Below are 16915 nucleotides of genomic sequence, written 5' to 3' on the forward strand. Positions count from 1 at the left end.
CATTGGTTGCCTTTTAGTTTTGTTGATTGTTTCCTTTGCAATGCAGAAGTTTTTATCTTGATGAGGTCCCAATAATTCATTTTTGTTTTTGTTTCCCTTGCCTTTGGAGACATGTTGAGTAAGGAATTGCTGCAGCTGAGTTCAAAGAGGTTATTGCCTGTTTTCTTCTCTAGGATTTTGATGAGTTTATTTTTGTGTGTGGTGTAAGAAAGTGGTCCAGTTTCATTCTTCTGCATGTTGCTATCCAGTTCTCCCAGCATCATTTGCTGAAGAGATAGGCTTTTTTTTCCATTGGATACTCTTTTCTGCTTTGTCAAAGATTAGTTGGCCATACATTTGTTGGCCCAATTCTGGGTTCCCTATTCTATTCCATTGGTCTGTGTGTCCATTTTTGTGCCAATACCATACTGTCTTGATGATTACAGCTTTATAGTAAAGGCTAAAGTCCAGGATTGTGATGCCTCCAGCTCTGGTTTTCTTTTTCAAAATTACTTTGCTATTCAAGGAAAGACCCAGTTTTTTTGCCTGTTTGTTTTCTGGTTTTTGTTTTATTTGAGAGAGAGAGAGAGAGTGCACGAATGGAGGAGAGGGGCAGAAGGAGAGAGAGAGAATATTAAGATCTCTTAAGATTCCAAGAGAGAATCTCTGCTCTCAGTAGGGAGCCCAACACGGGACTCAAGCCCATGACCTGGGGATCATGACCTGAGCCAAAATCAAGAGTCAGGCGTTCAACCAACTGAGCCACCCAGGTGCCCCAGGAAAGACAGAGTTGTTTTGTTTTTTTTTTAATTCTTTAATGTTTACTTACTTTTGAGGGAGAGAGACACAGAGACAGAGACTGAGCAATAGCATGAGCAGGGGAGGGGCAGCGAGAGAGGGAGACACAGAATCCGAAGCAGGTTCCAAGCTCTGAGCTATCAGCACAGAGTCCAACACGGGGCTTGAACTCACAAACCATGAGTTCATGAACTGAGCCGAAGTCGGATGTTTAACCAACTGAGCCACCCAGGAGCCCCAAAGCCCCAGGTTTTTTTGTTTTTGTTTTTGTTTGTTTTTTATAATTTATCTGAGTTTAGTTGACACACAGTGCTACATTAGTTTCAGGTATACAGCAGAGTGATTCAGCTTCTTTACATGTTATTCTGTGCTCACCCCAAGTGTAGCTACCATCTGTCACCACACAGTGCTGTTCCAATATCATTAAGCATATCCCGTATGCTGGGACTTTGATTCACACAACTTATTCATTGCATAACTGGAAGCCTGTATCTGCCACTCCTCTTCACTGTTATGCTCATCTCTTCATTCCCCTGGCAACCATCAGTTTGTTCTCTGTTTTTTTTAGGTGGAAAGACACAGGTTTTTGATTGCAACATACAATTTGGTTGGACCTCCCTAAGAAAAAGTCCACAAACTGAGAACAAAAATTAGGTTTAAAAGAAAATATTTATTTAAAATTATAATTAAAAAAAGAAAATTAAAATTAGAAATGAAGTATTACAAGTTATAAAGTTAAATTGACAAAATACCACAGAAATCATAAAAACCAGAAAGTTAACATAGCATGTATATGAATTGTTTTATACAACCCTATGATACCTTTAATTTTTACATTTTTGACTGAATATTCTTTAGAGGTAATAACTCCACAAGACACAATTTTATAATATTTTCAATATAAAGTAGACAATTCATTCTTTCCTTTAGCATGTTTGATTTAAATTTGTTACTTATTATTAAAATATTAGCAAAGTTCTTTCAGGTTCACAACTCGTGATTTGTAATGTTCTATAATTTTTTAGGATTGTTGTCAAATTTTGGAAAACCTCTGTCAAGTTTCCTTAATATAATGAACAACAAGATTTCAGGGCATTAAAAGAGTTCTTGTGCTGTAATTAATATTAAATACTGCTTGAACTGAGGTATTGTAAATTAGTTTGCTCTCAGTGTCCTCATTGTAAAGACATGAGTGTCATCTCTATTAATGTCAATATATCATGCGTGACAGAAGCAAACTTCCATTCTCATTAGGCGTCAATGAGAATTGAATTATCTATTTAAAATTACACATCTGATGATTGTCTCCATGCTTTCAGAAATGTTTCTCCTTCATTACTCATATACTTCTGGTGACAGGCATTATGCCATATACCCATATGTGCTGTGTCTTCTACCCTGCATCTCTGCATTTTGGTGCCAGTCGATTTGGCACGGGGGTGTTAGGAGTATCCCTGGAAGCCATTCTTACACTTCAGTGGACATCAGTGAGCAAATTATATACAGTTGTGATTGTGGAATATACCTCACTGACAGCGAACTAAATGTATTCTTTCCTTGACTTCCTGGTTGAGTCCTTCAAATGCCTGTGATTCTTTAATGTCAACTAACCTGAGTTAGTATGAGGAAGTATGATGAAGGGGCAATCAGAATAGAAACAGATAATAGTTTATTTCTTGCAGTTAAGGTAGCTTCTTAATTTTTACCACAACAAAAAAAATAACCACAAAAAATCAAATCCCTTGGGAGGGCACCTGGGTGGCTCAGTCGGTTGAGTCCAACTTCGGCTCAGGTCATGATCTCACAGTTCGTGGATTCGAGCCCCGCATCGGGCTCTGAGCTGACTGCTTGCTCAGAGCCTGGACCCTGCTTCAGATTTTGTGTTTCCTTCTCTCTCTGACCCTCCCCCACTCACACTTTGTCTCACTCTATTTCTCAAAAATAAATAAATGTAAATTTTAAAAAATTAAAAAAAAATCACTTGGTTCCCTCGCATATCTTTGATGGGATGTGTTTAAATTAAAAGGCTTGAAGCTTAAACCCCGTTGGCCTCAAAGGAAATCAAGTTCTGACTGTATACTTCAGTTTTCCCCCTTGTTCTTATCATTGAGCTTCCGTATAATTGTTGCATGATGAATTCCTTCAGTAATCTGCTTCATTCTAAGTCCTTATCCCTCCATCCATTCTAACGCAACTGCCAAAGCAATGTTTCTTAAATACCGCATATCTTACATTCCTTTTCCTTGATTAGACAGTAAAGATTACATATTGCCGGAATAATTTATTATTTTTTGTCTGAAATTCAAAATTTTTTTCAAAGTTCTTCTTACTTCTTCCACAACTTCCTTGTGCAAAAACATTTCTCCAGTGTTAGTCTTCTCATTAATTCTAGAACACTCTTTTCTCTCCTGTACCTTAGAATCTTTGTTCAGCTGTACTTCTCCCTTAAACTACAATTTAATAACCAAATATTCCTCAGAACTTCCCAAATTAAACCTTTTGGGAAAGTAATTTCTCCTTCCTCTAAACTCCTGTGGTATGTATTGATCACAACGGTCATTTTTTACTAAGCATAGACGTTATTTACTTCTAATTTGAAAAGTATGAGATTTTACTCTAAGACAAATTTATAAACCTCTTAGTATTATTAGTTACCTATTTGTTGTCTGTGCTTGCTAATGGTAATCAAATACTCTATAACAACTTTACATTATTTTTTTTTAATTTTTTTTTTAACGTTTATTTATTTTTGAGACAGAGAGAGGCAGAGCATGAACAGGGGAGGGGCAGAGAGAGAGGGAGACACAGAATCCGAAACAGGCTCCAGGCTCAGAGCTGTCAGCACAGAGCCCAACGCGGGGCTCTAACTCACATGAGATCATGACCTGAGCCGAAGTCGGACGTTCAACCGACCCAGCCACCCAGGCGCCCCAACTTTACATTATTAAATAATAACATGTTGGCACTTGTGTTCTTCTAAATCTCTTTTAAATAAACATTTGGTTTTTAATGTATTTTAAAGTTTTGGTTTTTAAAGTATTGATGAAGAATACAAAGGAAATAACACTCAACTAAAGCCTTATCTATCGGTTTTGGAAATCACAAAGAAGAGAAAAAGCAATGAAAGTAATATTTCTGAAACATATTGTTGAAATTAATTCAAGGGCATTATTTTCACTTGAATAATGGAATAGCATCTTACATTCAGCAATTGCAAGTAAAATAAAAATTATATAGTAAAATCACCCCCCAAAATACTTTAAATTCCTCATAAATATGTGTGTGTACATTAAAAATCTTTGTAGTAATATGAATGTATGATTGTAAAATACATAGGTAACTGTGCCATACACTAGAATACATTTGTAAATATTTTAGAATATTTTTAATTATATAAAGGAGTTACTGACAGTTGAATTTAGGTAATCTTAGTAAGCATTTGCTTAGGGTGCAAATCATTTGAGAGACAGATCTGCATAAGTTAAAAGTAAGATTCAGGAAATCATCTCTGGATTTGATATCTGGTTCTCTCAATGTCTTGTGACTTTGATGAAGTTGCTTTAATGTTCTGTAGCTTGGTTCATTCATCTCTACATTGGAGATAGTAATAGTCTCCAATTTAATTGTGTTGTTATAAGCACAGTGTTGACTAAATGTGCTTAGATTTATGTTTGGTATAGTGTTGGCACTCAATAGTTTTAATCATGATAACATTCGAGACCGCTCCCTACAGGTTAAATTAGTATTGCTATTAGACAAGAAATACTGTTAGAAATCTGGATAAGGAAAGATATTTGGATTCATACTCAGACAGGTAAAACTAAAAAAAAATAAAGAGGTAGTTTAAATCTATGCTGTTAATTTTTGTGCCACCAGTTAAGTGAAATTCAACTTCTGAATAATAGCTGAAAATTTACATTTGCTTGATTTTTCACATATGCTATTTTGTTTCCTATTTACTCAAAATAAAAGATAAGTCTGGTTCTGTGTATCAATTTTTTAAAAATATTTATTTTTGAAGGAGAGAAAGACAGAATGTGAGCGGGGGAGGGTCAGAAGAGAGAGAGAGAGAGACAGAATCCAAAACAGGCTGCAGGGTCTCAGCTGTCAGCACAGAGCCCGATGCAGGGCTTGACTCACGAGCTGTGAGATCATAACCTGAGCCGAAGTCAGATACCTAACTGACTGAGCCACCCAGGCACTCTGTGCATCAAATTTTCTGAATACACAAACAAAAAGAAAAGAAATAAAACAGAAAATCATACTGGAAGCACACTTAAAAGTAAGGAAAGACATTTCATGGTAAATAATCAATGCAAGAGAAGGATATCACAATACTAAATACGTATGTAAGCATCATCATAGCTTTAAAATATATTTTAAAAGATTGACATAATTAAACAGAAAAATAGACAAATCCACATTCATAATGGAAGATTTAATACATCCTTCCAATATTTAGAATAAACAGATCAAAACATAGTAAAAATATAAAAGATTGGGACAATGGAATCATAAATTTGACCTACTGATACAGGTAGAATATTGACCAGATAATGGGCCATAAAGAAAATCTTATCAAGGAGTGCCTGGGTAGCTCAGTCCATTAAGCATCAGACTCAGAATACCTGCTCAGGTCATGACCTCATGGTCATGGGATCAAGCTCTTCATGGGGCTCCACTAAGTGTGCAGTTGGCTTGGGATTCTCTCTCCCTGTCTATGTCTGCTCTTCCCCTACTGGTGCTCTCTCTCTCTCAAAATAAATAAACATTTAAAAAAAAAAGAAAATCACATCAAATTTTTAAATTACTTTTGTAAATTTTTTGTTTAAATATCTGTTAGTTAACATGCAGTGTCATATTAGTTTCAAGTGTAGAATATAGTGACTCAAAACTTACATACAACACCCAGTGCTTATCACAAGTGCACTCCTTAATCCCATTCACCTATTCAACCCATCACCCCCACCTACCTCCTTTCTGGTAACCATCAATTATTTCTCTGTAGTTAAGAATCTGTTTCTTGTTTTCCTTTCTTCCTCTTTTTTCCCCCTTTGCTTGCTTGTTTTGTTTCTTAAATTCCAAGTATGAGTGAAATTATATGGTAATTGTCTTTCTCTGGCTGACTTACTTCACTTAGCAATTATACTCTCTAGCTCCATCCATGTTGTTGCAAATGGCAAGATTTCATTCTTTTTTATGGCTAGGAAATATTCCATTCTATATGTATATGCATCACCTCTACTTTATCCATTTATCAGTCAGTGGACATTTGGGCTGTTTCCGTAATTTGGCTATTGTTGCTGCTATCAACATTGGGGTGCATGTAGCCTTTTGAATTAGTATTTTTGTACCCATTGGGTAAATACCTAGCAGTGAAATTGCTAGATTGTAGAATAATTCTATTTTTAACTTTTTGAGAAAACTCCATACTATTTTCCAGAGTGTCTGGACTGGTTTGCATTCCCAGTAGCAGTACAAGAGGGTTTCCCTTTCTCCACATCCTCACCAACACCTGTTGTTTTCTGTGTTGTTAATTTTAGCCATTCTGACAGGTGTGAGGTGATATGTCGTTGTAGTTTTGATTTGTATTTCCCTGATGGTGAGAGATGTTGAGCATCTTTTCATGAGTCTGTTAGCCATCTGGGTGTGTTTCTGGAAAAATGTCTATTCATGTCTTCTTCTGTTTTTTTTATTTAATTTTTTCATGTTAATTTATTTTTGAGAGAGAGACAAAGTGCAAGCAGGGAAGGGGCAGAGAAAGCAGGAGACAAAGAATCCGAAGCAGGCTCCAAGCTCTGAACTGTCCTCACAGAGCCCTACGCAGGGCTCGAACTCATGAACTGTGAGATCCTGACCTGAGCTGAAGTCAGACTCTTACCCGACTGAGCCACCCAGGTGCCCCTCTGCTGTCCTAGATTATTTATTGTTAACTAGATTATTTATTGTTTGGGTGTTGAGCTTTATAAGTTCTTTCTATATTTTGGATTATTTATTAGATTATTAACTAGATTATTTATTGTTTGGGTGTTGAGCTTTATAAGTTCTTTCTATATTTTGGATATTTATCTTGTGAAATCTTAAAACATTGGAGAGTGGTCACCCTGTGTGTGGTGAGAGGAGGGCGAGAGGGACTGACTGAAGGGACAACCGGGGCTTCCCTGAGACCTAGTGCTGCGCGGTTTCCTGAGCTCGGTGCTGCTGCAGAGGCGTCTTCACCTTCTCGAGATTCAGCAGACCCTTTGCTTCCCTTCTCTTCATGCTTATCGTATTTCAACATAGAGTTTTAGCAATCCAGCATTCCAGTTTCTTGAGTTTTGAATTGTTAAACTCATTTGTGTCCAATGAGAGTGATCCTGTTGTTTCACACACGTATGTGACACGTCCTTAAAAGAATAAGTGCATGGTTTGCGGGAAAAGCAGGTCGCAAATATCAACCAGCACTGCATTCTTGGCAAAGTTCACTCACGTTGTCTGGGTCTTGTTTGTGAAAGCGTTGCCTAACGTCAAGCTCTGTAAATTATTTCCTTTTTAATGTTTATTTATATTTGAGAGAGAGAGAGAGAGAGAGAGAGAGCATGCGCAGGGGAGGACACAGAGAGACAGAGACAGAATCTGAAACAGGCTCCAGCCTCTGAGCTGTCAGCACAAAGCCTGACTCATGGCTCGAACCCACAAGCTGTGAGATGATGACCTAAGCTGAAGTCAGAGGCTTAACCAACTGAGCCACCAGGTGCCCCAGTAAATGATTTTTAAAGGAGCTTTTATTATTATCTTTTGAGGTTTACACATGATAGACCTGAATGGGTTTGAATAATTAGAGAGTTAATGAAATCCAAAGTTTATCACCGGTTACACATTCTTGCACATTCCAAGAACCTGAGCACATTCCAGCAGAGAACATGCCTGGGTTTATAAGAACAAACCAAAGCAGGTCACAGCATTAACATTCAGTGGGAATACAGTGAAAATCTGATTCCAACACTGGCATTGCTGGGGCTTGTAACCGATTTTTTCTTTTACTTTGCAAAAGTTTCTGATGGGCGGAGCATCTAGTAATCCCTTTCATTCCCAAACTGTGTCTCACTTCCTGCTCTAATCACAACTTTTAGCAGAAGAGCAGCTGACATAGTGTAAGCAGTGTCGGCTATTAAATGTGCCCCTAAACGATCATCAAAATGAGATTTCCAGCACAGATTGTTTGGCTTATGTGGTGGACTGTTTGTGTTGCAGAAGGTAAGAGTGAAAAAAGAAAGCCTTTTCTGTGTTATAAAACATTTTCTGTTCTGCTTTTCACAGTGGTATTAGGAATTTGGTCTAGATTGTGATTTAATTACTGTTCTGTAGCTTAATGTGTGAGTGGCTTTTGACATTGTTAAGTTTCAAAAAATAGAAGCAGCTTATTTAGATGTCGTGATTATTCATCATAATTTTATTTAATGTAAAAATTCAAAACATGTTTTAATATTTTGAAAGCTGTAATATAAGCATTTCCCTTGTAATTATCATAAAACATAATTTTATGCTTGGAATTTTTACCCAAATGCTTTCTGTGAAAGTATTAAGAAGCATATGAACATATATAGAACCAGAACAGCAATTAGACAATAGAAACCTTCAAATCATCTAATGACTAGATTTATCTCAGATATAGATGTTAACTCTTTCTAAAGAAGAATCCCTTTAGCATTTACAACTGTTATTGTCACGGCCTTAAAAGTCTTATAGACAAGCAAGCATTACTTGTACCTTTGGCATGAATATATCATATAAATTTGAAAAAATTGAATATGCAATGTTTGTACATCCAAATATTCTCATGGGTGTTTTCCTGTGGTTGTATTTGAGGTATCTTCTAGAAGACCAGTCTAAAGAGTATTCTTAAGAGAATAGTGAATATGAATGTAGAAGTTTTTATTTTCTGGCATTAGTAAGGCGATTTCTAGACACATAATTACATTTAATTCTAACACTACTTCTCAACAGATTAAAAAGTTTCTTTGGATGGAATTTGGTTTCTAGTTCATGATAGGAAACTGTGTGATACTTTTTGATTTACTTTTTTTGAATGACATTTTTAAAACAAATGAGTTACCTATCATTCACAAATTTCCAAAACATTTCACTAAGTCAACAAATTTTTTTGAATGCTTGCTTCCTGTCAGCCTCTATGTATTGAGAAATACCAACAAATAACACTAAAGCTCTGTCATTGATGGTCTTTCAATCTAGAAAATGAAGGCAGATATCTCTCTTTAGTTATATTCCTCAGTCATTTTTTTAAGGTTTATTCAAATATGCTTAATTTTTTTTCTGAGACACGGAGCGTTTTTAGTTTCACATTCTGATATGCTATTGCTTGATTTTTAGTTCAGAAACCTTATATCCAGCCACCTTTGAAACTAGCTATACAATCATTTCCCTGCATATGTAAATATTGCAGTGTGTATTCAAATGTAAAATATTATTGTATTGGCAAAGAGTTCCAGAACACTCTTAATGCTACAAACCATTACAAACATCTTTTTCTGTACACGAGTGTTTTTGTCTTTTCTTTAGCAGGAGTATGTTCAGTGTCTCAATATTTACATATTGTTTGCCTAGGCTTTATGTAGACATCATTTGTCATGTAAGGAAGATTTGTTTTCTTTCCAGCTCATGTTTAAAACTCAAGAATTGATGCCAAGTTTAATTAAACTGTTTAAGTGATTACAAAGTGGAATTTGAAATTTTAAAATCGGGTGCTATAAAGCATGTATTAAAAATTAAGTAATAGTGATTTAAACTACTTACTTACATAATCAATTCCAGCTGACTCATTTCACCTGTATTTTCTATTTCATCAAAATGTGTTTAAATGTGGCATCCGTTTCTGCTGGTGAATTGGGCATTAGCACTCTACATACTATGGTGAGACTGACTCACCATATCTGGCTACTTCCTAACAGAGGAAGTATAGCATTACTATTTAAAGCAATCCTTAGGTTAGCCTCATGATTTTCACAAAAGCACACATGATGCACAAGTGAGTAGGAAAAAAATTACATGAATTTTCAGCAGATATAGAACTGTGATTTATTCCTTCTTTGCCAAAAAGTTCTAAAACTGGTTTGAAATGCCAGTTCCATCAGTCTACCATACCTAGCAAATTTCACTCAGCAAGATAGCCTTGCTCATTAAAAATATCTATATATCCTTCAGTAGTTGCCTCTGGCTTTATTTGCCATGTAGCAATAAATATGAAATAGTAAATTGAGATATTGAGAAATACCAAATTGAATAGTGAATGGTAAATTGAGGAATTGAGAAGACAGTTTGGAACACCAGCACAATCTGCTTTACTCAACCAGTCTTAATGTTTTAGCATTTCATAAATTGCCTCTGTCCTGTTCAGAGTGAACATTCCTCAAAAAATCCTCCTCACTCTAAAGAGGAATGATAGCCCATAGGAAGAATTTATTGGCCCAAGTTTCATGGAGACCAGTTAGTACCTTTTCGATGCAATAGGCTCTCTGCTTTGCCATTGCCAGGTGTGTAGAAACATTAGTTGTTTCCTTGTAAAACATCACAGTTGGACGAATCACCACAGGCTGCTAAGAACTGGTCATATTTACAGGACAAAGTTTAGAATAACAGTCCCTCAATCTTACCACATAGTTTCTGTTTTCTGGGCTATATTATGACCAAGCTTTTCAAGTAGACCATTTAGACTTCGGGTCTCAAAAGTGTATAATCTTTGAAAGTAACCCCAGCCCAGAAATTCTTGGCTGAGAAATGTGAAAAAATTAAAACCTACTGAAACACGTCCAAGTACACACTGGCTATTCTTTTTGGAGAGATATAGGTGTTATCTATTTCTGGAGGCTTAAAGGGCAAAAAAAGTTCTTTCAGGACTTAAAATATAGATCAAAGCTAGAGAGATTCTCTTCTATCAGAAAGTAAAGCAAAATAATTTTTATATATTGTTTCAATGCAAGATGGTTTCAAGTTTGAGTTAACCCTAAGTGGGAAGAATAATTGATATTGTAAATCATAAGAATTACTTATAAATTAATTAAAAGTACTATTTTATAAAGTGTATGTGAATGTTATACATAGTTATCTAATCCAGAACTTGAGGTGATGGTTTTTAATCCTAAATTCTATGTTTCAATTCCAAAGTGATAAATAAGAATTCTTCTTCTCCCTTCACAAAAAACCCAAGTTTTCAGAAATAGTTGTGTGGTATTTACCTATGTGATGTAATTTAAGGTTGTGCAATAACCCAACTGCCTTCAATATCCTCTTTTCTTTGAAAATGTTGTAGGGGCACCTAGGTGGCTCAGTCAGTTAAGCATCTGACTCTTGGTTTTGGCTCAGGTCATGTTCTCACAGTTTGTGGGGTTGATCCCCATGTCAGGCTCTGCACTGAAAGCTGGAGCCTATTTGGGATTTCTCTCTCTCTCTCTCTCTCTCTCTCTCTCACTCTCTCTGCCCCTCCAGTACTCACACTCTATCTCTAAAAATAAATTTTGAAACATTAAAAAATATAAATTGTATTTAAAAAAAAGAAAATGTTTTACACATATAAATTCAACAAACCTGAAATTTGTGTAGAATGAAAAATACTCTGAATACTTTAGAACAGTTAAATCTAGTATTATTTACTGAATATCTGGTGAATTATTATAAGCTGAAAAGTTCTGTATTACAATTAGTGAGGAAAGTTAAAAATGGATGATGAGGGTGAAGAACAGGACTGAGAAACTCTGGAAGGTGAGGTGGCCCTGGGGAGTGGAGATCTGATGGGTGAAGCATGACAGTGAGCGCCATGAGAAGGGTCAGAGCAGATGCCCCGGGAGTGTCACGAGAGGGAGAGGTGTGCCACAGCAAGCCTTGTTTATTTTTAATGTAGACATATTTGGAGAATCCATATGCTACTCTTCTGCCTGCATATAATGTTAAACTAGAACTGAATTATTAAATATTGCTGAAATTCTTCTTAACCTAAAGTAAGTCCCCCAATGACACATAAATTAGTAGGTTCTTCATCTTTGGCCTTTGATAGCTAGGGTTTCTGCCAAAGTCTACATTGATCCACTTTGCTCAATCCCTCATTGTTATACAACCTTTGCACTTTTCCTTCTTCACAGTTATGCCTCTCCCTCACCCCACTCACCATCCCCTACCTGCCCAGGATGTAAGATTTTCCCAACCAGTCTATCCTGTGCTCACTTACCTGATGTGCTCTTTACCCATATCTTAACAACTTTAACTAGTTTCAGAATATGGTGCATAAATAAGAGATGATGTAATTGAGGTAAAAAGTGCTATATTTTAGGAAAATATCACAAAAAAAGAACAAAAGGAAAGGGGTAAAAATATTTGAAAGAGCACTTTTATGTGTTTGGACATTTTAATTGAGAGAGCCAAGTTTCTCAAACCATGTTGACCAAAAAATGTAATAGATAGGAAAGTGATTATAGAATTGTTCCTTCAAAGGCTCCCAAAAGCCTTTTTGAACAAAATTAAAATGATTCCTGACTTCAAAATTATGGCATAAATTCAAAATTAAGACATGTAGACAAGAGGTACAATGGAGTTACAGATAGCAGAGTTTCTTGGGTTCATGCAGTAGAGCTTTGAGATCACTGCACAGGTGTTCTCATGTCTTACCTTTTACATTGCTTGCTGTCCACTGTGCTCTTCCCATGGGTTGCCTGCAATCTGCAGATATAATGGAAAGGTTCCAAAAGAGCTTCATATTCATCCATTCATTCTTTCATTCATTTATTTGCCCATCCAATGGTCACTTTTTAAGTGACTGCTAAGTGACTGCTAAGTGCCAGGCATTAGGACTAGCATGTACCAAAAGGCCATTTAGTGGGGAAAACAAAAGGAATGATTATTGTATTTCATCAACATATTGTATTTTACTGTATAAAGCATTGTGATGGAGACAAGCAAAAGAGAGACTACAGGATCATTTAGAGGAGACAAGAAATCCAAGTTGGAATGAGAGTCTGGAGTGGGATCGGGTTGGGGAGTTTGTTTGTAAGAGGTGGAATGAAGAGAGCCAAATCTGTCAGGGTCACGATGGCATCTTGGGTAGGCTTTGAAGGTTGGATGGCAGTCATGGAAATAAGGATGCCAGGGAGGAGGACATTCAAGACTGAGGAACATGGCTCCTGGGTGGCTCAATTGGTTAAGCATCGGACTCTTGATTCAGCTCAGGTCATGATCTCAGTCTTGACATCGAGTCCCATGTGGAGCTCCACACTGGGAATGGACCCTGGTGGGATTCTCTCTCTCTCTCTCTCTCTCTCTCTCTCTCTCTCTCTCTCTCTCTCTCTCTCTCTCTCTCTCTCTCTCTCTCTCTTTCTCTCTTTCTCTCCCTCTCCCTCTCCTTCTACCCCTGCCCCTTCCTTAAAAAAAAAAAAAGGAAAAATACAAAACAAAAAAAAAACTGAGGAAACAACAATTGTGTTTACAAAGGACTCATAGTAGATCTGTAAAAATGGAGGATTGTGATCATCCCCACCTTTCTAAATCTGCCATCAGTTACAATTCCACAAGTACTACAGGTGAATTTGGGTATAGTGTGTGCTGTTTTTCTTCTTTTCTTTTTCAATCTTTATCCTCAAGATTATCATAATTATTCAGATGCAAAATCATTCCTGCTACAGTTTTTAAAGGTCCTCGTTTTAATATCACCCTGTAACTAAGCTCCTTTTTATAGCAACTAGTCAATATATACTAACAATTTACTTTAAGAAGCTACCATGTTGACTTGGACAATAATTGGCATTAGGTAGTAGCGACCCAAATACTACACATTTCAAGAAATTTGATTTCAGAGATATATGCAAGCTGTATCTTGATAGTAACTTGTTTGAATCCAAATTATGGCATTCTTGTATTCTGCCCAATTTCTTATTGCTATGACCTATTCTCCCATTTGCTTTTCATAATCCTGGAATTATCTTCTTGGTCTTTACATTGTTAAAATTTCAAGAGAAATTGCGTAATCATATTTAAAAAAATTTTAAGTGTAAGTTTATTTTTTCAAATGCTTTAATAGTGTAATGTAATGTCTATCTGCTTTTGCCTGAGGTTTTTTTTTAATTTTTTATTTAAAAAAATTTTTTTAATGTTTATTTATTTTTGAGACGGAGAGAGACAGAGACAGAGCTTGAGGGGGGCAGGGACAGAGAGAGAGAGGGAGACACAGAACCCAAAGAGGCTCCAGGCCCTGAGCTGTCAGCACAGAGCCCGACACGGTGCTTGAACTTGTGAACCGCGAGATCACGACCTGAGCTGAAATCGGCCACTTAACTGACTGAGCCACCCAGGCGCCCCCCCCCCCCCCCCCCGCCGAGTGTTTTTTTTTTAAACTTCATTACAACTGATATTTTCTTTATAGAGGTGTATATATTCTTTGCCACATATCTTTAATTATTCTTGTGTTATTTGTAAAATAGTCTGAATATATCTTATTTTGAAAAGTTATTTGGATCATATTATGTATATGCATATGTAACTAATATTCATATATACCAATGAGAAGATAGGAAAGAAATTTAACATAAAATATCTACTTTTGCTATTTCCATTTTGTCCATTTGATTTATTTTTTCTTAAAAAAATTTTTTTTTAATATTAATTTTGAGAGAGAGAGAAACAGAGTGCAAGCAGGGGAGGTGTAGAGAAAGAGGGAGTCAGAATCCGAAGCATGCTCCAGGCTCCAAGCTATCAGCACAGATCCCGACGGTGGGGGGTCTTGAACTCTTGAACTGTGAGATCATAAGCTGAGTGGAAGTTGGATACTCAACCAACTGAGCCACCCAGGCGCTCCTTGATTTACATTTTCCACCTTGATTTTTAGTTTTGCTTTATAATATATTCTAGTGCCTACTAAGTTTAGAAATTAGGCTACTTAAAAAGTACTATCTCCTGTTCTTTTTTTCCCAAAATAATTTTATTTTATATATTTATTTTTTTAAATTTCTCCACAAAGGGAATTTTATTGAGGGCGCTAGCTTATTTCACGCTCAAAAGACCAACTGCAACCAAATGAAGTGAACATAACCTCAAGATTTTATTGTCTTCATAACATAACAAAATATGAAGCTTAGAACTGGATTACTTGGCCCTTTCTCTTCTTATCTCCTCCCAGTTCAAAATGCTTGCATCTCTTAATGGCCAGCATTCTCTTAGATCTGTAGTTGGGCTCAACGCCTTCAAGCCTCAGAACAATCTTCTTTGTGGTTTTAGCCTTTTTCTGGGAAATTGGCTTAGTTTGCCCACCATAGCCACTCTGCTTCCTGTCATAACACCACTTTCCCTGGGCATAAAGAGAATCTTTGCCTTTCTTGTACTGTGTCACTTTGTGGGGTTGGTGCTTGCCACACTTCTTGCGGAAAGTCCGACAGGTTTTAGGAACGTTCACCATGGCTGCAAGAAGACTATTGGCACAGAAAGAGCTCCCAGAATAATTTTAGAAAAATAGAGAAATTGTGCAAAGAGCCCAACTTGAGTCTACCAAAACAATCTGGTACACATTTGATTAATGTTTCCTCAAATATATACTTTTATCATGATTTACTTTATTCAATTAAGAACACTTTTCAAATAATAGTTTATAGATATATTGACATTAAAAACAAGTATTTAGGTGTGTGTTGTATGTTAATCATGCCCCTTTAAAATTTGAAAGTGGAAAAATTCAGTAAGTGATGATTATGAAACTATCAAGGATATTTGTTTTTAACTTTAACAAAAATTTTGTAACTGCGTCCCTCAAATTAAAGCAAAATCAATCCTATTCCTATCAATTGCCAAATCTATTCACACTCTCATTTAGGGACAAAATAATTTTTTAAATCTTTTTTATGTTTATTTATTATTAAAGAGAGAGAGAAAGGATGCATGTGATGGAGAGGGCAGAGAGAGGGAAAGAGAGAATCCCAAGCAGGCTCTGCACTGTCAGTGCAGACCCCAATGCGGGGCTCAAACTGTGAGATCATGACCTGAGCCAAAATTGAGAGACAGACACTCAACTGACTGTGCCACCCAGGCGCCCTGGGACAGAATAATTTTTTATTATTTTTTAAATGTTTATTTATTTATTTTTGAGACAGAGAGAGATCACGCCCAAGCAGGGGAGAGGCAGAGAAAGAGGGAGACTCAGAATCCAAAGCAGGCTCCAGGCTCTGAGCTGTCAGCACAGAGCTCTTCCTCGGGCTCGAACCTACCAACCCAGAGATCATGACCTGAGTTGAAGTAAAATGCTCAAACCACTGAGCCTCCCAAGTTCCCCAGAATAATTTTAAATTATAAAATCAGACCAAGAGAATAAAAAGTTCATCAGGTAGTGTTTTATACATATGTATGTATATGTATATATATGTGTGTATATATACATATATATATGTATGTATATATACACACACATATATATATGTGTGTGTATATATATATGTATATCATTTAACTGGCATTAGATGACTACAAAACACATAAGATGAAATATTCATTGTTTAAACCTAAGTAATACTTAAGACATAAGAAAGATTAGTTCATTCATTAACGTAGAACTTGTGGAGAGAGATGGCTATTCAAAAAAAAAAAAAAGAAGTCAAAAGCTAAGTCCTACCTTAAAATATGTTTGTATGCTTTTGAAATATATTTATGTTACCTATTTAATAAGCCCCCTGCCCTGTTTCTTCAAGAACTGCCAACTTAATTCAAGCAAATGCAGTTGTTATTCATACATGCCAACAATTTGGCTACATGGGGTAAAATAACTTTTTGTTTAATTAAAAATCTTTTCTGAGAATGTGGTTTAACTGAGCTTGAATGGTTTTTTGGTCAATTCAGACAAGCAAAAGTCATGTCATAAGATCTGCTTTATTACTGCTAGAACAAAGATAGTGACTCATTTAAATATTTTGTTAGGACATGAGTTTATTCAGTGTATTGAAGATAAGAACAAAAGTTATCAGGAAGTAAATTTGAGGTTAGAAGATCTTCGTATTAAAGAAAATCGCTCCATTCTGTAAAACAGGAAGGAGATGGTCATTATTCTCTGGGAGCTTACATGTGATGGGGGATAGACGAAATGCTTGTAAACATAAAAGTAATAATGAATCGTGAACTA

The 16915-nt window shown here is 36.2% G+C and overlaps 2 protein-coding genes across 8 annotated transcripts in view; one reads left to right on the top strand and one right to left on the bottom strand.

Moving 5' to 3' along the window:
• Nucleotides 1–7722: 7722 nt before the first annotated feature.
• The window catches only part of LOC123586779 (complement factor H-like), a 106106-nt gene continuing 96913 nt past the window's right edge, over nucleotides 7723–16915 (top strand). For 3 of the 7 annotated variants that reach the window (XM_045456169.1, XM_045456171.1, XM_045456170.1), the window contains exon 1: nucleotides 7723–8013. In XM_045456169.1, the coding sequence (XP_045312125.1) occupies nucleotides 7956–8013 (58 nt within the window). In that variant the 5' untranslated portion in view covers nucleotides 7723–7955. The remainder of the gene's footprint in view (nucleotides 8014–16915) is intronic. The other 4 variants (XM_045456166.1, XM_045456164.1, XM_045456163.1 and 1 more) reach the window with 4 other exon arrangements.
• LOC123586788 (60S ribosomal protein L36a-like) lies at nucleotides 14831–15240 on the bottom strand. The gene has a single exon (XM_045456210.1). It carries the CDS (start codon nucleotides 15206–15208, stop codon nucleotides 14888–14890), a length of 321 nt encoding a protein of 106 aa, XP_045312166.1. The 5' UTR covers nucleotides 15209–15240; the 3' UTR covers nucleotides 14831–14887.

The sequence above is a fragment of the Leopardus geoffroyi genome, chromosome C3 (genome assembly GCF_018350155.1).
Source record: "Leopardus geoffroyi isolate Oge1 chromosome C3, O.geoffroyi_Oge1_pat1.0, whole genome shotgun sequence".
Classification (NCBI taxonomy): Eukaryota; Metazoa; Chordata; class Mammalia; order Carnivora; family Felidae; genus Leopardus; species Leopardus geoffroyi.

Excerpts from the sequence above, each read along its gene's own strand:
- LOC123586788 (XM_045456210.1), bottom strand. The coding sequence starts at position 15,208 with ATGGTGAACGTTCCTAAAACCTGTCGGACTTTCCGCAAGAAGTGTGGC.